Source organism: Asterias rubens, chromosome 21, assembly GCF_902459465.1.
Source record: "Asterias rubens chromosome 21, eAstRub1.3, whole genome shotgun sequence".
NCBI lineage: Eukaryota > Metazoa > Echinodermata > Asteroidea > Forcipulatida > Asteriidae > Asterias > Asterias rubens.
The window spans coordinates 10,159,216-10,182,530 of NC_047082.1; the positions used below are offsets into that span (position 1 = coordinate 10,159,216).

General features: G+C 39.0%; 1 protein-coding gene across 1 annotated transcript; it reads left to right on the forward strand.

The window, feature by feature from the left end:
* Positions 1 to 4,264: 4,264 nt before the first annotated feature.
* On the forward strand, positions 4,265 to 18,683 carry LOC117304903. The gene is made up of 11 exons (XM_033789551.1): positions 4,265 to 4,849; positions 5,339 to 5,471; positions 5,879 to 6,147; positions 7,801 to 7,933; positions 8,844 to 9,012; positions 11,220 to 11,404; positions 12,453 to 12,612; positions 14,764 to 14,913; positions 15,554 to 15,612; positions 15,778 to 16,545; positions 18,064 to 18,683. The coding sequence occupies exons 1-11, from the start codon at positions 4,749 to 4,751 to the stop codon at positions 18,367 to 18,369; spliced, it is 2,433 nt and encodes an 810-aa protein (XP_033645442.1). The 5' UTR covers positions 4,265 to 4,748; the 3' UTR covers positions 18,370 to 18,683.
* The last annotated feature ends 4,632 nt before the right edge of the window (positions 18,684 to 23,315 follow it).

Here is a 23,315-nt window from a genome sequence, read left to right on the forward strand (position 1 = left end):
CGAATTTGATTTCGAGACCTCAAGTTTAGAACTTGAGGTCTCGAAATCAACCATCTAAACGCAGACAACTTCGTGTGACAAGGGTGTTTTTTTCTTTCATTATTATCTCGCAAGTTTGATGACCGATTGAGCTCAAATTTTCAAAGGTTTGTTATTTTATGCATATGTTGAGATATACCAACTGTGAAGGCTAGTCTTTGACAATTACCAATAGTGTCCACTGCCTTTAACCAGTCATGCCAGAAAAACCAGGTAAATCCCCTTCGTAATAAGTGTACTCGGTTCATCTCATTTTGTTGTGGTTGTGAATCCAGGGACTCTCAGAAAAGTGAACTTAAAGGGAAGGTACACAATTGGTAACTGTCAAAGACCAGTCTTTTCACTTGGTGTATCCCAACATAAGCATAAAATAACAAACCTGTGAAAATTTGAGCTCAATTGGTCATCGGAGTTGTGAGAAAATGATGACAGAAAAAAACTCCCTTGTTGGACGAGTTTGTGTGCTTTCAGATAGGAATAAAAGACTTCAAGCTAGAAGTATTTTATTATTTTAGTGAGAAATTACCTCTTTCTTAAAATCTATGCTACTTCAGAGGGTGCCGTTTGTCACAATGTTTTATACTATCACCAGCTTTCGAATGCTTGTTACCAAGTCGGTTTTTAAGTTAATATTTGTTTTGAGTAATTACCAAACGTGTACCTTCCCTTTAATCACTGTGGTACTAACCAAGAACCAAATGGAGAGAAGTCAATTAGGAGGGAAGTTTCGGTTTCTGATGCGGGAGGAAAACCCCAGATATTTTACTACAGGGAAAACCCATGTGTAAACCCAATCCACAAAGCACAATGGCAACCATAGTTTGTTGCCGTGCTCATGGACCCAAGTTCAATTACTCTACTAGGACCCAAACCCGCTCTCTCACAACACCGTTAAACTTACCAGAGTATGGTTGCCAGCCAAACTACAATATCACATGTACACAATGTGACTGGTATCCTGCTCATATCTGCTAAGCAGTAGTTTGTAATAAGCAATATTTTGTGCCCGAACACTACTTGTCACTTATCTCTGTGTCCTCTGAGAATTTGAACATAAAATTAGCCCACACATACTTATTCTGCTAAATTAATGCTTATGCTAAGCATAATGTTCTCAATTTCTTTACTTAAGAGTATGACATGTTACAATAGCACACATGTACAATCAAGCATAAGCATAATTTGTTTAATAAATTAAATAAATAAATTATATTTGAAGCTGTTTAGCTTATAAACAGAATTGCATGATGATTTTATACTCTATACATTGTACCTGTAAAATGTATTTTTTTTTTTACTTTTATTTTCAAAAAGCTGTTTTTTATGTAATCTACACTTAGACATTGGCCGAAATGCAAAAAGTATGTTAACAACTTTCTGGTTGGGGGTTTTGTATGGGGGGGGGGGGGGGTGTTGTATGTTATTTCTTTGTTAACATAACACTGACATTGTTTTAATTATAGCTTTGTTTCTTAGTTTAAACATAATCCTGTCCACATCGTTGGTGGGGTTTTATTTTCATTGCACTTCGGGATAATTTCACTACCAACAACAGTTGTTTCTCTTTTTTTCAAATACTCGAATGTTAGAGTCTACATTATATTTTAAATCACTATGTGTATATTATACAGTTGTACATTGTATATCATGTAATTATTAGCTGACATTTATACTTGCTATTTTATCAAATATAGTGCAAGCGTTACTTTCTGAAGTTCATTACTATGCAATTTCTTAAAATGTATGTATTTACGATTTTTATTGCAGCAGATTCGGCAATAATCACCAAATGCTTTTATCTTTTATACACATTTTGTTTACTGGTACTCTCCTTTCTGCATAACATTTCGTTTGTGCCACTTTGTTTGTCTTGAAGATCGATTTTTTATTCTTCAAATATTTCCTTTTTAGGCCTACTCATAAATATACATATGATTGTATTTAGTTATTTTAGACTTGTCTTTTTATACCTTTTTTTTTACCCCTATTGAATTTTGAAGTGTTGGTTTTGGTGTTTTTTGTCTTCAAGTTCTTTGCTTTGTCCCTGAATTCACCATTTTGTGTGCAAGATTAACATCAACAATTTATCAAACTTTCACCCCTCCCTGCCCTCCCCTCCCACACGATGTTTATTAGAACTTATTACCCATAATATAATATTGTACTTAAAGACACTGGACACTATTGGTAATTGTCAAAGACCAGTCTTCTCACTGGTTGTATCTCAACATATGCATAACTTATAACAAACCTGTGAAAATTGGAGATCAATTGGTTGTCGAAGTTGCGAGATAATATGAAAGAAAAAAAAACCCTTGTCACACGAAGTTGTGTGCTTTCAGATGCTTGATTTCGAGACCTCAAGTTTTAAACCTGAGGTCTCGAAATCAAATTCGCGGAACATTACTTCTTTCTCGAAAACTACATCACTTCAGAGGGGGCCGTTGCTCACAATATTTTATACTACCAACCTCTCCCCATTACTCGTCACCAAATAAGGTTTTATGCTAATAATTATTTAGAGTAATTACCAATAGTGTCCACTGCCTTTAAAATATCATTCTCTCAGATACAGTTTTAAACCTTTTTGAAAGAGAAAACTAAACAAGGAAAGTCAGGGTAAATAATTGATTTAGAAAACGGTATTTTTTTTTTTTTTTTTTTTTTTTTTAACTTACTATTTTCGGTTTCCATAAAACAAATGAACCAATTCCCATCCGTAATTCTTGCCTTTGGTGATACTTTTGTAATAGGCCTAAAGACTTAAAAGCTTTCTTGTTTGTTTAAATAATATACTGGCTTGAGGAAGAACTGCTTGCAATAAAACAACAATGAATGGTTTTCATTGTGTTGAAAAAGCTGTTTTTCAATTGTTTCGTGTGTATGTGCTTTCCCACATTGTTAATTGGATAAGTAATCTCGTTTTTATTTTTTTTGTTCAAGCGTCATGAAGGGAGCTTACTTTGAAAATCCTGTCAACAATTTGTGGAATGATCATTAATCCATTACTTTTCAAACTGTTTATGTTTGAGTCAGTGTCAGTGTTTGCACTGGCCAACAAAAATGTTAAATATTTCTTGCTTGCGTGGTGAATGTATATTTAGGCTTGAATAATTATCAGGACAACATCATTTTGTGTTTTTTTAACACTACTCAATGAAAATTAGTACAAATTTTGTTGTTCGTAACAAATGTTGGCCGTGAATTTACCAAGTATAATTCTTTTTCTTTAAATCAGAACCTCATAACATAAGCCATGGAAAAGTTACCTGTTTGCTGCCACCTAGCGTTCAAGTCCGCATTGTGCCAAGTCAGCCAACGCTTGCGCCATTTTGATTTTGCAAATGCGTGTAGAAACTAATGGGCGTTAACATCTCCCACACGGACTTCCATTGCAACCTGTGCTTATTCAGTAAAATACGCATCAGAAACATAACAACCTTTACCGAAACTGATAGTGCCTTCATGTTATAAATATGGTTCTTGGTAATAAAATTATAATTTCGCTTTCCGTTACATGAGTCAAGGGAATTTCCAACCTCGTGTATAATGGATGAAATATGAAACGAAAAAATAAAGATGAAAAGATGTGTTTAAAAACAAGATGAGGATTATGGCGAGAGTAATAAAACATGCTTAAAGGCACTGGACAATATTGGTAAATACTCAAAATAGTTACATATGTACAAGCATAATTTACAAGCTTATAATTTTACTATTAACGAGCAATTGAGAGCTTTTGATAGTAGTTTTTGAGAAAGGTTATTGCTCACTCAAATATTCAGAGACTTAAGGCCCGAAGCCTTTTATTAGGCATATTCTGAGATCCCACCAAATTTATTTGTGCAATTACCAAAGGTGTCCAATGCCTTTAATTAGCGAACTGCTAACTGACATTGTAAGACTAATGGATAATATTGGTCGGCCCGGCAAATAAAATAATGTAACCCCAGTTTCAGGAATTGAATTATTCACAAAATACGAACCATCAGCCTAAAGTTCGAGTTCGTTATATCTGCCCCTACCCTTGGTGACCAGTATAAATTAGTGGAGGAGCCAGCGGAAGGAAGTGAGAGTAAACACTCGTTAGAAGTATGTGGTTGATACAAAATAGTTTTATTTTCATAATCAGTGGTGACGATTGCATGAATAATGTACTGAGTTTAATGATGTAGGACTACCCGACCACGATCTCTTTCACTTTGACGTTGGTGTTAGTGCCTGGTACTGCTAGTCAGCTTTGGTTTGGAACTACATGCAGTAGGATCAAATTATTATGATTCCGTGAACTGTGACTAGGACTTTATTTCGTGTGGAACCTACATCTGATTTAAGTCTTGCATTGCAAGGCAACATAATCTTCAGAAATGCTTTAGTGGATATCAATTAGGTTTACGTCTTTATTCTATCTGAGACTTTGAATATTTTTGCCAGAAGACTGATTGTGGTTTTTAGGGTAACTCGGGGGTGTGAAAGTCAAGCACCACCTGATTTTCCCTTAAAGTTCCGTTGGCACGAAAATGAACATAATGCAATTCATCAATGACTCCAGAGCGTCCAGTGCACTGAGACGGTGTGTTGTTTTCTGTACGTTGAAATGAGTTAAAGAATCGATAATTGTGATTGAAGAAGCACCTCAAGTCGTGGAAAGTCTTTTAGCTCCGGTGGGGACTTATCTATTACGCACTGAGATATCAAGCTCGAGCATCATGACGACTGGAGGAAGTATGAGCCAAGATGGCTACGCATCGGCCGTGGGAAGCTTGGACTGGCTGGATGTATCCTACAACCCGCTGCAACTAACTGAAAAGTAAGTTGGAATTGTGACGATTTGTTATGTCTGGACAACGTGACAGCTCTAATATAATGTATGATGTTCTTGGTCGGTGTACCAATCTTCTCGAAAAAGTATATAGGCTCACCAATACAATTCTGTATTTTGCAAGGATGTTATTTTGTTTCTCATAATTATGGATTTTATTGTACAGACATTTTATTTTGTGTACCGGCAGATGGTAAGAGGTGATTTTAAATTCTGGTTGTGTCTTTTTTTATTTTTTTTTTATTTTTTTACTTTGAAGGGGTATGGGTTTTTGGGAGGTTTGAATGTTTTCGTTTAAATCGGAGATATCACAGTATTTCATAATGGCAATACGTAATTATAAAATTAACATGTGAAAATTTATTGAAATAATACATATAGGCTTTTAACCAAAAGTTGTTATTGGCATTGCTATTTTAAGAGTGATTACCCTTTAAGTGATTGACCCTCCCTTTAATGACGGTATCTCTGATTTAGATTTAGGCTGCCAACCTTGGTTCGCATCGGCGAAGGGCACTACGGCAACGCGGATGATACATGTTTCTCGGCAATGGAGGTTGTGAAACTGCATGGTGTGCAGAGGGTGGACATGGTCATTGCACAAGGCTTGGTGAGTGGCCCCTTTAAGAAATTCAAAAGTTTAAGGTTCATTTTGTCTCCACTGTATCAACCTAAAAAAAGAAAATGCGATTTCTGCTGAGCATAAATGATCAGGATACCAGTCACAAATTGTACATAGTGTCATAGTATTTTAGCTGGTAACCTTATTCTGGTAAGAACATTTGATTGTGCTTAGCTACTTTTTGTGCTTTTAAGCAGCAGCTCTATGAAACTGGGCCAAGGTTATGTAGGACTGTTTCTTTTTATCAGTAATTCTCAAAATAATCTTATATTTTAGAAATCAAACTGCAAAAACTCGTACGCACCTCCGATGAAACTTCGCCTCTCAAACAAGTGGGATTTCAAAAATTATTTATCACATCCCGAAGTTATTACTACTTTTGTTTGTCTCTCTAGAATGACAAAGATGACCCAAGCTCTGCCCCGCCCATCCGCATCTGCCTACCCAGGGGGTTACCAAGTGTCTTCAACGTTCACCAAACCGAAGACGGCAACGACAAGGGCACGAAGCTGTACAAGAGCGTCCGACAGTTATCCGATGATTCCCCGCAGTGCGTCGTTGTTTTAAAGAAACCTTTGCGGAGAGATTGCGGAGTTGTCAAGGGGGACATCCTCCGGACGATCGGGATAACGATGTGCAACGGACTGTTTGAGCAAGGACTTAGGTGAGTTTTTAGTGGACTAGTTCCCTGCCGCCCCCCCACGACCCCCCCCCCCCCCGTCTTTGTTCGAAGGAGACAGAAGTACCCAGTAGAAATTATGCTGAACCCCCAGCCATCCCAACCACTTAAAAAGATTGTTTACCTTTGTTTCGGTGGTGTAATTAAAGCCATTGGATACTTTCGGTAAACAGTATTGTCCAAGGCCCACACTTCGTGTGAAAATTTAGGTTCAATCGGTCATCGGAGTCGGGAGAAAATAACGGGGAAAACCCACCATTGTTTCCGCACGTTTCGCCGTGTCATGACATGTGTTTAAAATAAATCCGTAATTCTCGACAACGAGAATTGATAATCGTTTTAATGTTTTCTCGAAAAGTGAAGCATTTCATGGAATAATATTTCAAGAGAAGTCTTTCACCGTTACCTTCTGTAAACCCTGTAAGTTATTTGTAAATCTGTGAACTTTTATTTATTTTTCTGTGCCGATATGTCTCTTAAAAAGCTATAGAAACAAACAATTAAATTGCACCATATGAAATGCGGGATTACTGTCCTGTGGTTGTAATGAAACAGCTGAAGTTTTTCCAGTGCAAACTGAAGCTTTACTTCATTGAACATTCTCATAAAAAAGAATTTTGTATTTCTTGTTAAAATAACGTTTAAAGCATTTTTAAAACTTGTATATTATTGTAAAAGTATATTTACTCTTTTCACTTTTGCATTCTGAACTTTGCAGTTCAAATGTATTAGTGTTTGTTTGTCGGTTGAAAATAATTCTAAATCACAGTTGTATTTCACAATTCAAGAGTGTGTCAAAAACAATGTTATTAATAAACGGCTGTTCATGTTTTAAGGGTTTGGTTTGGGTTCTTGGTCTTCTAATCCAATGCACTTCCTGCTTTCGTTTTCTTACTTTTTGTTAGTGCGGCTGCGAAAGTGTTTTTAGAGCATATAATAACCAGCGATTCGTGTGCGTAAATGAAAGTGCGTGTGGCATACATTTTTATTTAGAATATTCGGGTATAGGCTTATATAGGCACTGGATACTATTGGTAATTGCTCAAAAAAATTGTTAGCATAAAAACTTACCTGTTTGCGATCAATGGAGAGATGTTGATAGTATAAAACATTGTAAAAACGGCTCCCTCTGAAATAATGTCGTTTTCGAGAAATAAGTTATTTCTCACTAAAATATTTGAATTTGAATTCGAGACTCGAATTCAAGCATCTAAAAGCCCACAACTACGTGTGACAAGGAATTTTTTCTTCCATTATTATCTCGCAGCTTCGACGACCAATTGAGTTCAAATTGTCACAGGTTTGTTATTTTGTGCATATGTTGGGATACACCAAGTGAGAAGACTGGTCTGTGACAATTACCGAAGGTGTCCAGCCGTCGATTTCACAAATAGTTAGGACTCGTCTTATCTCGAGTTAGGACGAGTAACTCGTCCTAACTTAGGATTAATCTTAAGGTCTGCATGCTACAGTGCAGGGTTGGGAGTCGTCCTAAGTCCAAGATTAGTCTTAAGTTAGGAAGAGTTTTTTTTTAAATCGACGGCAGTGTCTTTTTTTTTGGTGTAACTTGTACCACCTCTTGAGTCCATCACAGCAAATCTACAAAGTTCTCTTATTATTACTTTTTCCACTTAACAGGTGCCGAAAGCAAAGTGAACCGAATGAGGATGTCTTTTTGAACCTGAAGTGGAAAGGCCAGTACAGGACCATAGCAGATCCTGACGGCTACACTTTGGCAAATTTATTGTCCAAAAACAAGTTGCCATGCATGGTAAGCTTTAACAAATATACATAGTATATTCCATATTATCTGGTGTCAATTTCAGGGAGCTGCTAACGATATGTAGATATTTTTTCTGCTTAAATACCGCGGAAAAACTTGCAAAAAACACCGCGAGCTCAGACTTAAAATCAAGTCAAAATTACAGTCGATATGACACTGGCTTTACGTCAGAGCAGTGACTGTTTTTTTTTTTACGTAACGTAGTTTTTGAGAAAATTATCATGATCATTTCTTACTATTAAATATTTGCATATGGTAAAGACTCCAGGCCTTTCTCAAGCATCTGAGAGCACATTGTGCAAGCAGGGGTGTTTTTTTTTCTCTTTTTTTCTCGACCATTTGAGCCCAAATTTTCACATATTTTATGGATATGTTAGGATACACCAAGTGAGAATATTGGTCCTTGACCATTAACAAAGTGTGTCCAGTGCCTTTAAATTAATCATATACTGAACTATTTCACGAGGAGCAGCGAACCTTTACAGGCGACAATCCTGCCATTCTGGTATAGTCAATACGCAAAGAATTAACGCTCATTGCGCAGAGGTGCGTTCCACGTAGTGCGCAGGGTCAACCCAGGTCCCAGGCGCTGCTTTAACTACGCGGTATGGCCACACAATGGCTAATTAACACCAATTGTACCATCGAATCGTAGCTTAATCTGAGACATACGCATATGTATAACTAAGCACAAAACATTTTGCTTACCATAATAAGGTTACCAGTCCAAATACAATTCAACTTGACTATCAATGACTGGTTTAACTCCTGCAGCAAGTTTTTGCTGAGCAGAAAACTATCAAGTAGGCTATATATTTTCTACCTAAGTAGCTCTATGAAATATTGCACCCTGTTTTCTGTACCCTACTTTACACTAGTTTGGTTCCTCGACATGCAGGTTAGCCTCCGAAGCCCAGAAGATCACGTGTCTCAGCTGTCAGGCTCCATCAGCAGCTTACTTCCACACCTAGAGCGCCCTCTTGTGCTTGAAAGGGAGATCACGACCGAATTTCTGGTCGGTACGACAATCGGTGGTGGACCTTGTTCTTCTCCCAAAGAACGTTTTGGTAAGTTTTATCATAAACACCGGCCCGTCACAATTAAGGAAGACAAAACAGTAATTTAATTACATTTTACAAATATAAAGACAGAGGACACTATTGGTTATTGTCAAAGACCAGTCTTCTCACTTGGTGTATCTCAACATTTGCATAAAATAACAAACCTGTGAAAATTTGAGCTCAATTGGTCGTCGAAGTTGCGAGATAAAAATGAAATAAAAAACACCCTTGTCACACGAAGTTGTGTGCGTTTAGATGGTTGATTTCGAGACCTCAAGGTCTCGAAATCAAATTCGTGGAAAATTACTTCTTTCTCGAAAACTACGTCACATTAGAGGGTGCTGTTTCCTCACAGTGTTTTATACCACTAACCTCTCCCCATCACTCGTTACCAAGTAAGGTTTTATGCTAATAATTATTTTGAGTAATTATCGATAGTGTCCTCTGCCTTTAACAAAGGAAAATGGACTAAACTAATAACTAAAGGAACATTGCAGAAAAAACTCGTCTTAGACCTCAGATTTACATAAAACATTCACGGTCTAATGATGATGATAGATAAAAACATCTCTTGAAATAGTTCTGTCTGAATGAGAAATAAATAACACTAAATTCCCACTCGGAGTTTATCGCTCAGTAAGCGTTTGTTTTATTCAAAAAAATGTTTTAAATTGATGTCATGCAAATTAATCGGTTTTCACTATTTTCTCGTGACCCAGATGGCCGATCGATCTCAATTTTCTACAGGTTTGTCGGTTTATGTATGTGGTGGATTACAACAAGTGCTTACCCTGCCCTGTTAGCAAAAAAAAACAAATTCTGTAATGCATTGAGAGGCAACAATGAATGAAAATAATATTAAGACAGCTTGTTAATTATTTTTACTTTCAAATTAAATGACATCCTGTAAGAAACCGACATCCTGAAAGCAGGATGTCATTTTCCAGAGATAATCATCTTATGATGTTGAACTGAAAGTGGGGTGTCGTCTTATAGATGTGTATATCGGGTTGAGAGGTTTGGGTACTTTTTGTAGGAAACTAAACACAAAGTCCGCAGATTTACATCAAAGGCAGTGGAAACTATTGGTATTTACTCAAAATAATTATTCGCATAAAACCTTACTTGGTAATGAGTAATGGGGAGAGGTTGATAGTATGAAACATTGTGAGAAACAGCTCCCTCTGAAGTGAAGTGACGTAGTGTTCGAAAAAGAAGTATTTTTCCACGAATTTGATTTCGAGACCTCATAATTAAGTTTTTAGGTCTCGAAATCAAGCATCTGAAAGCACACAACTTCGTGTGACAAGGTATCTCTTATAGTTATCTCGCAACTTCGACGACCAATTGAGCTCAAATTTTCACATTATGTTGAGATACACCAAGTGAGGAGACTGGTCTTTGACAATTACCAATAGTGTACAGAGTATTTAAATTTACACAGTTTGAAGATTGATAGTAGAAAGCTTCCCTTGAATTACTATTCCTTGCTGAGGTGCTGTAGTTTTGGAAAAATGAGTAAAAGAATGTCACGATTTTTTGTGCATGTACAGCGTATTTACAAACTCCCACAAGGGGATGAAAACGCCAAACTGGCAACAGCCAATTTTGTTTCATACAAACATTGGTTTAACGACGTCTATATGAATAACACAAACCAAGAAATTGTTATTCAGTTACTATACTACAATACTTATCCATAGTCATTGTGAAAGCAGCGGTTTGCTGAGGGATTCGACCTTACAACCATGTAGTTGCAAGTCCTGGGCCCAATTTCATAGAGCTGCTTAGCACAAAAATATGCTTAGCATGAAATTTCTTCCTTGATAAAAACAGGTTTACCAACCAAATCCCAATTTGTTGCATATTGCTTGATACATGTATTCAGCTGTTGTTTGCTTATCCTGAAAATCACGTGGAAATTTGGTTGGTAATCCTGTTTTTATCAAGACAAAAAATGTCATGCTAAGCAAATTTTTGTGCTTAGCAGCTCTATGAAATTGGGCCCTGCAGTCTAACCACTGGACCACGGTCTCATCATTCCACCGAATATAACCAGCTCGGTCGACTCCAGGGGCCGTTTCACAAAGACAGCCCAAGTCCTAAGTTTTTGATGAGTGTCTCGAAACAAGACTAGTCTTAGCTCTTTGTGAAATCCAGCCCCGGTAATATTTCTGTGTTTCTGTTTTCTTCTGTCCATTGATAACTACCAGGAAATGATGGCAGAAGTGTATCGTCGTCACGAACACAAAATGAACAGCAGCAGCCCGCCATTGTCGTCCTGTCCAAGAATGCAAATGTCTGCTTCCAGATATGCCAAGATATGGTGCACCGTAGGATTACCTACACGTCCCTTATTGATATGTTTGGAGAGTGTATGTTGGATAAGATACCATTGGTCAGTTAAATTGTTGTCTTAAAAAAGTGTGTGTGTGTGTGTATGGGGGGGGGGTAATTAGACTCAAGGTGGCAGCAGACTCTAAAAGTTTGCCTACTGAGCACGCAGACTTTTCAAAAGGAAATTAGTTTACCCGTCAACCTGCTGCCATCCAACAGTAAAATTTTAGATCGATGGGTCCTGCTCGAACCATACTGGGGGGGGGGGGGGGGGGGGGCTTTCAGATTCTGACGTCACACGTCGAAGCACATGGCGTGTCGTGGCCGAGCGGTCTAGTTCACCAGACCCAAGCTCTGATGCTGTCAGCAGCAGAGTGGGGGTTCGAATCCCGGTCATGACACTTGCGCCCTATAGCAAGGCATTAACCATAATTTCTTCGTACAACCAAGCTTCTAGAGTGCATGATAGTCTTGCCTACATCATGGACTGTGAAGGAGGTTACCCTGCTTCAGACCCATGCGTAGGCGTTAACGTGCCCCTGGTGACAGTTGATTTGGGTTGATAGCCCAAATCAGTATGTACTCCGTAAAAGAGTGAAAAACACCACTTTGTACATTTCGAGTTTTTCCTCAAAAAGCTCTTTAAAAGGAGAGGTGAGTATTTCACTCTTTTAGAGGGGTTTCACACCAAGACAGAGTGAAAAATCATTCAAAAAGATGCAAACTTCAATCTAAAAGAGTGGAAGATCACTCAAAAAAGAGTTGTCCCTCATATGGCTCTTCAAAGAGTGCCTTTTCATTCTTTTACATAAAGAGAGTAGCCCTCATCTTAAAGTGGCCGTCCGGCCCTGTGAGTTGGGCGAGTGGATCGTTCCAAAGTCTCCCATAAGAAACAACCCACTTGCAATTAAATGCACAATTGAAATGTAATTTAAAGATGTTGTTTTTCTGTTCTCCAGTATGCTTGTCACCGGTAGATCATTTCGAATTGAGTGCAGAAAAAACATCATTATAAAAGAAGATTGCTTCATCAATGCTGATGTGCGTGTGAGTAAACCTATTGTTTTTCTCTGTTCCTAGTAATCTATTGTTCTTCTATGTTTTCCTAGGAACTGTTCATCAGCGAATACGCTGCACCCTTCGTCGCATTCATGAGGTCAGATTTATATTTGGAAGCGCCGCCAACGGCAACCTCGAGAAATTCACAAAGGTCTCAATGGGGGCTAAGCCGGAGTACACCTGACCTCCCCTCAACTCTGAACGACAACGGTAAGGAATTTCGTGGTTTGAGAGAATTGTATTAATTATGTGGAATTTGATGAATAATATATTATTTCAGATGATAGCGCCCTCTTTGAAACTAATTTTTAAGCCTGTGTTAGGTCGCATCTATATAGCCTGAGCATCTGACGTCACACATCGAGGCTCGTGAGTTACGCCAGAGATCTGCCTTGAGCCATACGTCAATCCCCGCCCGAAATCACCTTTGACCTCGCATCAATTTCCCTTGGATATTTGAAGTCAAGGCCTACGTGCATATGTAGTTAGTAAACAGGTGCAGCTGCAAAACATCACCACGCGACCAATAAGCTGTTACTAAAGGTTGTGGGTTCGAATCCCCTCAGCTAACCGCTGATTTCACAATGACTAGAATAAATTTTGTCGTCTAGTTCCTGAATCACAATTTCTTGATTTGTGCATTTCATAATCATAGACGTTAAACCAATGTTTGTACGTGAGAGATTTGTTGCCAGCTTGATGTTTATATCCCCTTGTGGGAGTTTGCCGAGTTCCTTTGATGGGAAGATCATCTAAACAAACAAACAAACAAACAAACTATACAGAACCTCTATTTTAATTGGGTCGTGTAGAACAGCCTTCTTCGAGTAACAGTTTGGACACATCAACTCCATCTTGACAACAAAATTCCTCAGACTATCAGTCGCAGCTAGAGATGATGCTCCACTTCGTGTCCTGAAAGATAGATGGCTTGCATATGACGTCACTGACTGCGCCATTATCATGTTTCCATCATCTTGATGTGTCTTTAAAGGGAAGGTACACGCTTGGTAATTACTCATTACAAATATTAACTTAAAAACGGAGAGCTGTTGATAGTATAAAACATTGTGGGAAACGACTCCCTCTGAAGTAACGTATTTGTTTTAAAGAGGTAATTTCTCACTAAAATAATAAAAGACTTCTAGCTAGAAGTTTTTTATCTGAAAGCACACAAATTCGTCCATCCAACAAGGGTGTTTTTTCTCTCATCATTTTCTCGCAACTTCGATGACCAATTGAGCCAAAACTTTCACAGGCTTGTTATTTTATGGTTATGGAAAAAAAAACAGCTTGACAAAATTCAAGTTGATCACATCACTGTTGGCGGCTCTAACATCACTCCTGTAAAACGTGCCCGTAATCTAGGTTTTACGATTGATTCTACAATGTCTCTTCATCAACATATTTCTCAAGTTGTACAATCCACATCCAACAATCTCAGAAATTTAAGCAAGATCCGAAAATATCTTTCACAACAAGCAACAAAACAGTTGGTTCATGCTTTCATCACTATTCGTTTGGACATGTGCAACTCGCTTCTTTATGGTATTCATCAAAAACAACCCGACCGTCTTCAGTTAAAACAAAACACAGCAGCACGCCTAATTACACGTTCTCGACGCTCTTCACATGTTACTTCAACTTTATGCAATCTTCACTGGCTTCCAATTAAATTTAGAATCATTTATAAACTCATGATCTTAACCCACCGTTCAAAACATGGTACCGCACCGTCATATTTATCTGAACTCACCAGGCCTTATAACCCCAGTCGATCTGGTCTTCGTTCAGCAAGTCAACATCTTCTGTCTGAACGGAAATCTTATCGCTCCTGATGTTTATATCCCCTTGTGGGGAGATAGATCTTTCCGTATTGCTGCCCCTCGTCTTTGGAACAGCCTTCCTCACAACATTCGCTCTATTTCATCCCTCAACTCCTTTAAAACTCCCTCAAAACCCACCTCATGGTAATTGCCTACAACAACACAGTTTAATTTAAGTATCTTGTTTTTGTTCATTGTTTTTCTTTGTCGCGCCTTGAGCGCCTACTTGTTAGGTGGATATGTTTGCGCTTTACAAGTGTCATATTAATTATTTATTTATTTATTTATTATTATTTATGATGGGATACAGCAAGTGAGAAGTCTGCTCTTTGACAATTACCAAACGAGTACCTTCCCTTTAATCCAAATCGTGTTGTAACCAATGCAAGGCTGATAGAAGAAGAAGAAAAAAAAGTCTGGTTCTTTTTTTTTTGTGCAATGAACATTATCATCCAATACTGTTACTGGATTCAGGAAACATATCCAAAATGGTGGCAATTAAAATAAAGGTCTACTAACACCTATTTCCCTGCAGAGGATATGTTCCACCAAGAAAGTACGTCGGCGGACGAGGTCATTCATAACTATGCCGACCCGGGAATCGGGGCAAAGAGCCGGCGAGCCCTGCCGCCGTTGCCGAACGAGTCCCAACCCAGGATCAGTTTTATAGCACAACCACGTACAAGTAAGTTCGGACTTCTAAATCTGTCCAAGCTGTGGACACTATTTGTAATTACTCAAAATGATTATTAGCATTAAAACCTTTCTTGGTAACGAGTATTTGGGAGAGGTTGATAGTATAAAGCATTGTGAGAATCGGCTCCCTCTGAAGTGATTTTCCACGAATTTGATTTCGAGACCTCTGATTTAGGATTTGAGGTCTCGAAATCAAGCATCTTAAAGCACACAACTTCGTGTGACAAGGGTGTTTTTTTCTTCTTAAATTCGTTTTTATCTCGCAACTTCGACGACCGATTGAGCTCAAATGTTTACAGGTTTGTTATTTTATGCATATGTTGAGATACACCAACTATGAAGGCTAGTCTTTGACAATTACCAATAGTATCCAGTGTCTTTTTAAAGACACTGGATACTATTGGTAATTGTTCTTAAAAGAACCGATGCAAGTTGAAATCGACTTTGTCAATCTCGCGTGTATTTTTGAGCGGAACTTCTGGGCCCAAAATGGTCCCCAGCAATTAGTTTTACGAGCGATTCGGTTCATTCAAAAACTTTAGTTTTATGTAGATTATGGTTATGAACATTGTTGATAATTGTTGAGAAACTAATATATTTTATGAAAGTAAACACTTTTTCGTTTTCAGATACGTTGCCGGTGTCGTCTCTGAAAGTTAATCATGAAAATGAAATTGACCAACGAGCCGTAAGTGTCTCTGTTTTGTTCATAACAGCTCTCACAATGTCCATGTATTATGTGGCAACTTTTTAAGCGTGGGGTTCGAGAATTGCAACTTGTTACCACTTTCGTATAAAAACTCTGTCTATCTGGTAAAATTTACCTTTGTTTTCTTCTTTAATGTTTTTGCAGACACGTCAACTAAAAGGTATCAATACTCAACTTACCAGCAGTTGGCCTAAAAGTAGATCGACAACCCTCGGTCCCCTCAAGTTAACTCCAACGGACTACCCATCACAAATAGGGCTCAAACCGCTGCGTTTCAACCCGGTGTCTGTACCCCACACTGACCCACCTCCGGGGTTCACCTCAGATTCGATCGAGACCGGCGAGCGTAACCAAGAAGACCGGTTCCAGAGCCCGTCGTCCGAGTCGCCAGAGAGGCTCCCGAACAGGCGTGCGCCCCCTCCTCCTCCACGCACGACGACAGCGCGGATGGTAAAACAAGAATCCATATACTCTAACCTAGACTCTTCCTCTCCCCCTACCAGTCCTCTCCTCCCTGCTGCCCCTTCTCCCAACAATGACGTCACCCTTCCATCTAAACCTACCGGGGGATCCCCTCCAGAGGTCGTGCCTCGCCGCGGAGGCGGCCTCAAAAAAGGAAGCCATAGTTTAAACACGGACCAGAGACCTTCGACTGACCGCTTGGCGGCGCACTCTATGTTCCACACGATACCTCTAAAAAGGGGCAAAGAGTCACGCGCAATCAGTGTTGCCGGGAGTTTGGACTCCTCTCATGATGACACTCATGCCGACTACCTCCAACCTCGAAGGCCACGTGCGATAGCATCGACCAAGCCTGCAGCCTCACCAAGAACTGCTTCGTTTCGATCGCACCATCATTCCACTGGATTGCTCTTGGATGACATCGATCTGTCGTATGTGAAACCAACCAAGGTATAGTCTCTGTAATGTCAAAATGAACATTGTCATTAAAGGCATTGGACACCTTTGGTAATTGTCAAACACCAGTATTCTCACCAGTGTATCTCAACATATGCATATTAACATAACAAACCGGTGAAAAGTTGAGCTCAATTGGTCGCCGAAGTTGCGAGAAAAAAATGGAAGAAAAAACACCCTTGTCGCACAAGTTATGTGCTTTCAGATGCCTTGAACTCGAGACCTCAGCTGTGAGGTCTCGAATTCAATTCAAATATTTTGTTGAAAAATTACATCTTTCTCAACAGCTACGTTACTTCAGAGGGAGCCGTTTCTCACAGTGTTTCATACTATCAACAGCTCTCCATTACTCGTTGATTACAAGTACGTTTTTATGCTAACATTAATTTGAGTAATTACCAATATTGTCCAGTGCCTTCAATGTCAAAATGGATATTTATCATTAAAGTTTATGTCATATCTTTTAGCCTTCGAGAAAGACTCTGCTAGGGTTGAAGCGTCAGACCACAAACTATTTGTGATCATTTTGGTTGGAGTTGAAGTTTGCAACATCTAACTCTACACTGTAAAATTTATCCGTATTTTAACGGACTCCGTAAAGTGAACTATTCCGTAAATTTCGCCGTTATTTTACGGGTTTTCCGTATATGCAAATATTAATTATGCTAATTAGCGTAATTACAATTAACCACCTTTGCCCAAACACCTACATATAATAAAGTACATGTAAGTACATATTTAGTTTCAGCCACAACCGTGTACACATGTACAAACCCACGTTAAGGGATTTTATATTTTACGGAATGAAAAACTTTGTCCGTGTAATTTTGCTGCAGGAATACGGATTCTTTTGTTTTTTTCCGGCAGCAAAATTACCGGAACTTTTTTTTTTAATTCCGTAAGGTTTCGTGCTAATAATTATTTTGAGTAATTACCAATAGTGTCCACTGCCTTTAAACAAAACCTTCGTGAGAATGTTCTTCTTTGTGCTACTGATGCGAACTGAAAGCATAGCTGCCTAAATCATTTCTGGGTCAAAGGCATGCTATGTATGGGTGTGAATAATAACAGTAGTATGTCATATCCCAGCCTCTTTTTACACTTCCATCTCGCTTTTATAGCAAAACAACTATCTATCTTTCTTTTCTCAAAACGTTGTTTTTCGAGTTAGGCTGTTTAGCATTTTTGAGGTATGGCGGACATTATATGAATGCACTGTTTGGTTCTGGTGTATACAGACAAATTGACCCAAACCCGTAGTGTCATAGCGTTGTGTCCACCATATCTCATAAAGGCTTATGGAAGAGCAACACTGTTCACTTATGGGGGACTTTCGGGTCGCTTGGTGGCAGCAGACTTACCAGGTAGAATCCATTGTTCTCGGTAATGCGCGCATGATCAGAACTACGTAAACAAGGACAATTTACCTGGTAAGTCTGCTGCCACCTAGCGTTCCAAAGTCTCCCACTGATTTTACGTTTTGGGGTTCACGTTTGTTTTGTGTTTTCAAAGGAACGGAGCTCATCGGAATCTAATCTTCAGATCAGTGGTCTTCAAGCTACATCCATTAGGACAGTTAAAGACATCCCACTGGACATCGGAAATCTCACCTGCTCCCAACTCATGCAGTGTCTTCGCCTTCTAAATCTCGACGATCAGGTCGTGGAGCGAGTCCAACGGAGCCAGATTAACGGGCCACTGCTGGCCCAACTCTCCGGGGCCACCGTCAAAGAAGAGTTGGCACTCTCGGACTTCGAGGCGGAGAAATTTGACGCTTTCAGGCAGGGGTGGAGACCGGACGACAGCGAGGCTTCGTGAACTGATGAAACGGTTCGGTTTTGGCCATCTTCTTTTTGTAGGGTGTCGTGGCCGAGCGAATAAGAGCGCCAAACTCAAAGTCACGTGATTCTGTTCAGCAGAGTGTGGGTTCGAATCCCGGTCGTGACACTTGTGTCCCTGGGCAAGACACTTATTAGTTATAATTGCTTCTCTCCACACAGGCGTTAAAAGGGCACCTGTGCTGACAGAGATTGTTGATTGATTTAGACTGAATAGCGCATATTATTATTTTGTTTCACAGGCTGTATACTCCCCGGGGAGCTGAGATGGTTTAAGGAATGAATTTAGGCCCAGTGACCAGGAGTGGATTTCACAAAGAGTTACGACTAGTCCTATCTCGAGTTAGGACTAGTTACTTGTCCTAACTAAGGACTAGCCCTAAAGTATATCTTCTAGGACTACCCCTGAAAAAGTTAGGACTAGTCCGAACTCTTTGTGAAATCGACCCCAGGGGTATTACTGTTGGACGCGCTTTGAGACGCCATTCGGATGTGAAAAGCGCTATTATAAAAACTAGATATTATTGTCTTGCTTTCTGTCTTTACATCAGCATGCGTAACCAAACCGAGGCTGAGAGGAAAATATATTCTGGTTCTTCTTGTATGAATTGATGAGAATTTGAACTGGAATTTGTCTTTGTAAATATTTATAAGGAAGAATTATGCATTGCTGGCTAACTGTTTGGGCGGGGTCTAATATTGTCAGTACATTGTCTTGGTACCCCATAGTCCCAAATGCCAATGTCAAGTGGTTAGACTGCACGATGACTTGCTACCACAAGGTTGTGGGTTCAAATCCGGGCAAGCCAAACGAGGCTGATTTAACAATGACTAGAATAAGTATTGTCGTCTAGAATCGCAAATTTAATGATTTGTGTAATTCATAATCATAGATGGTGGTTGAACTGATACTTCGCGATGTATGTTGACGGGAAAGGTTTGTAATCATATTCAGCATTTTTAAATGACTTCAGAGAACTGACGTCTGGACGTGGATCTTTGTTTCTCAATTGCTGATCTGAAAATTTGATATTTAAAAACCGTAACCAAGATAGGGTTTAGGGGTTAGATCTTAGCCCGCACCCGTTTTGTAATTTTAAGAAATGAGTTTCATAATCGAGCTTTTAAAAGAAAATCAATATGTATGTTTTTGTTCTCACAAAATATGATTATTATTGGTTTATTAGAAACATTTTAACATCGTATACAGCCAAAGGCTGAATTGAGTTTAAAATACAGAGATTTATGAAAATAAATATGTTAAAATTAACAGAAAAAACACATTAAGAAATACAATTTGTTTTAATACCAAAATGTTTCAAACGTTAATTTCTGCAACTTGTTCGGCTCTCTCCTTTTGACGGTTTCGAACCCGTACCATTAAGGCATGGCATCTAGTGTACGACTGTTGCATGTGTAGCAGTGTATCACCGTAGGCATGGCTCTGGTTATGCAAACACGACCCAGTGCCCATGATGGTGTTGCACCCCACTCGACTCATGCCGCGTTCGTGTCCATAAGGGACAGGGGCAGAAAGGAATCGTACCGGAAGGACTGCAGGCCGTCCAGGGGGTGCCCGGGTTATGCTTTTAGGAAGAAGAAATAAATGATATTAATAATTGAGGCTGAATATTGAACACGTGCGGATCTCTGGGTTATTTATAGATCAAACTTTGCATATTTATATACACGCTCCCCGGGGGCTGAAATTTGATTCGTTTTTATAATTATTTTATACAAATTTGTAGAAGTTCATTGTTCTGGAACTCAAAAGTCCGTAACAAAAAAGAGGAAATTATTTACTCTTCCACCAAACAAAAGGCAAATTTTCTTTTGTTCTTGTATCTAAAGCAAAAACCAAATCATTTGACACGGTGTACAGTCTCGGAGCTGCGAGCTCGGCCCGATAAAAAATGACACTCATTCATTCATCACTACAGTTAAACTAACGGCAGAACATCCACACCGTGAAATCACACCGTAAATTAAAGCCCGTCCTGACCGGCGACTGGGCCGCGCGAACGGGCAAGGCGTGACGAGCTATGCCGGTCGTCAAACACGGACTCCAAGGCAAAGATGGGTTACACAGAAAGCTGTGTGGTTTGATCACCAACCGCGAAAATTATTTTTGCCAGTAATTTTATGTAGAATGAAGCTCAGCCGATGATTTGTGGATTTTGATGAAGGGTGGTCTTATTTTGTGTAAATGAAAAAAGTTTTCTGGAACTTTTTTCTAATCGGTGTATTTATATAGCCTCTTTATATTACACTATTTGTGGTGTTCAGTTTTGATGGTCTCTTCTGCCTTTTGCTCATTTAAAAGACAATTTCATGAAAAGATAATTTCATTGTCATTTCTTTCAAAGAAACAACAAAAACACAAGAAACTCGGCACATTCTCCCTGCCTAGAAAAAAAAAGCGAGCTACCTTTATGATCAAAATTACTCAGGATTCCTCAATGCCGTGTCTGGACGCTTGTGGAGGGGTGCAAACAAACAACCTTACAGACACTGGGCACATTGGTTCATTGTCAAAGACCAAGGCCTAATTTTATAGAGCTGCTAAGCACAAAAGCATTGCTTAGCATGACATTTTTGCCTTGATAAAAAAAGGATTACCAACCAAATTTCCTCGTGACTTTCAGGATAAACAAACAACAGCTGAATACCAACAACAAGCATTAAGCAACAAATGGAAATTTGGTTGGTAATCCTGTTTTTATCAAGGAAGAAATTTCATGCTAAGCAAATGTGTGTGCTTAGCAGCTCTATGAAATTGGGCCCAGTATTGTCACTTGGTGTATCCCAACATATGCATGAAACAAATCTGTGAAAATTTGTGCTCAACTGTTGCATGAAAACAATAAAGAAAAAACATGTACAGTTAATCTGTGTGCTTTCAGATGCCTGAGAAACTTGCAGGTCTGATCTAAGTCCGTCCTCGTTTCTCACAATGTTTTATATTATAACACCCCTTACAAATATTGTGCCTTTTCATTGGTTTAGAGCGCGTCACATGATATGTCTTAGTTTTACTAGACGACGGCCGTGTGATAGTGCATCGGTTTGCCGTGCGCTAGTCCGAAGACTATCACACGGCGTGCAGTACCCAGACGTCCGTTGCGTGTACGAGGATAATAAATTAATAGTCTGTAACCATTTCGGATTACATGACACTACATGCAGCACAGTAAAAGTGTTCGCAATCTGTATTTGCGTCGTCCGTTGTAGCATTCAGGTCTGTAACTTAATAGTACAGTATTCCGGGGATCACCTCGGGAGTCATAGTTTTAACCATAGCACTCGACGCAGTCAATAGTTGTATACTATCGACAGCTCTCACTATTGCTCGATAAGTAAGTTGTATGCTAACCTTTTTCAGTAATTACTAAACGTGTCCAGTGCCTTGAACCGGGCTCGCAGCACAATCACACGCCTCGGTCTGCAGCTGTGATTGTTTCATTTCTTTTCTCTCCTTAATCAGTTCTATTATTCTAGGCTGATTGTTTTTAGCTTAGGGTTAATAAAGGGGTCAGGTTGCCCCGAGTGATGTATTATTAGTTTGTCATGGTTATAGAGAAAGTTCACGTTCAGTCAGTGGTGTTCATAAGGAAGGGAAGTGGAGCTCGTTGACTTACTAATTAACGTTGATTTTGAAAATGAACTTTTGTACATCAATAACAACTTGTTTTTAAAAGTTGATTATTAGGTTTGATTATAAACCCTTGCTATAGTACAGCCATCTTTGTTTTTCAGACCAATGTACACCAAATCGATTGTACGAATCACTCTGAATGCAAAAAAAGTGAACAGGAGAGGCATTATGAAGGACAACTCTTTTTTCGAGTGGTCTTCCACTCTTTTAGATTGAAGTTTGCATCTTTTTAAGCGATTTATTCACTCTGTCCTGGAGTGAAACCCCTCTAAAAGAGTGAAAATAACCACCACTCTTTTTAAAAAGCAATATGAGGGACAACTCGAAACGTAAAGAGTGGTGTTTTTCACTCTTTTAAATTTATAGAGGGTAGTAAAGTGTGACCTCAGTGTTGCGTTAACTTATGCACATTATGATACGCTGTTGGAACAAGTTTGCGCTGCCGATCTTTGAACTTTCGCTTCCCCGTTAAGCTTGCAGCGGGGAAAGAGCAAATAATAATATCATTTCTTTGGGTAATTATTTTTTGGTGGGAGTTCATGGAGTGGTCGTTTTAAAAGACCGCATTTTGATATGCAGTGATATAGAGTGTACTTATACTATGTATCCTGCTATTTTATTTTCTGGTCAAGAATAAATTGGTTGCTACTATATCTTGAGACGTACATTTTGTGTTTTTTGTGAATGCTCGTCCTTTTTCAGTTAAGGACAGTTCCTATACTTTCTCCTGCCCCCCCCCCCCACCTATACGATTGAGATCACTTAAAAGCAATAATAGAGAACAAGGCAAAGCGTGCACAAGCCAACGATAAAGGCTCACTGGTAATTAGGAAGAGAGCACCGGGGTAAATATCCAAGAGCGTCTTTCTAAATTAGATCAAATTGCACAATTTAATGCAAAGTGTCACTGTAAATCAAATGCATAGAGTTACAAACAATACAAAGTAAACTGGTTATAAATGTACAAAGCCAAGATAAACAAACACAATACAAAAACGATAAAACATTCACAGAAAATAGCGAGTGGTCAAAAACTTGATGTAAATTAAAGCCAATGGAAGCTATACGTTGTGAAAGATGCAGACAAACCTATTAGGCAGGTTTTATAGCATTTTGCAAAGAATTGAGTCCTTGTTGAATGTTTATACACAAACTGCTACTCTACTTTTTCTTTCTCTTCTTCTTCTGCGATCTTCAAATGCATGTAGTCGCCGGTCAACTCTATATTTTCACAAGTATAAACCGCAAATTATATGATGATTTAACATTGA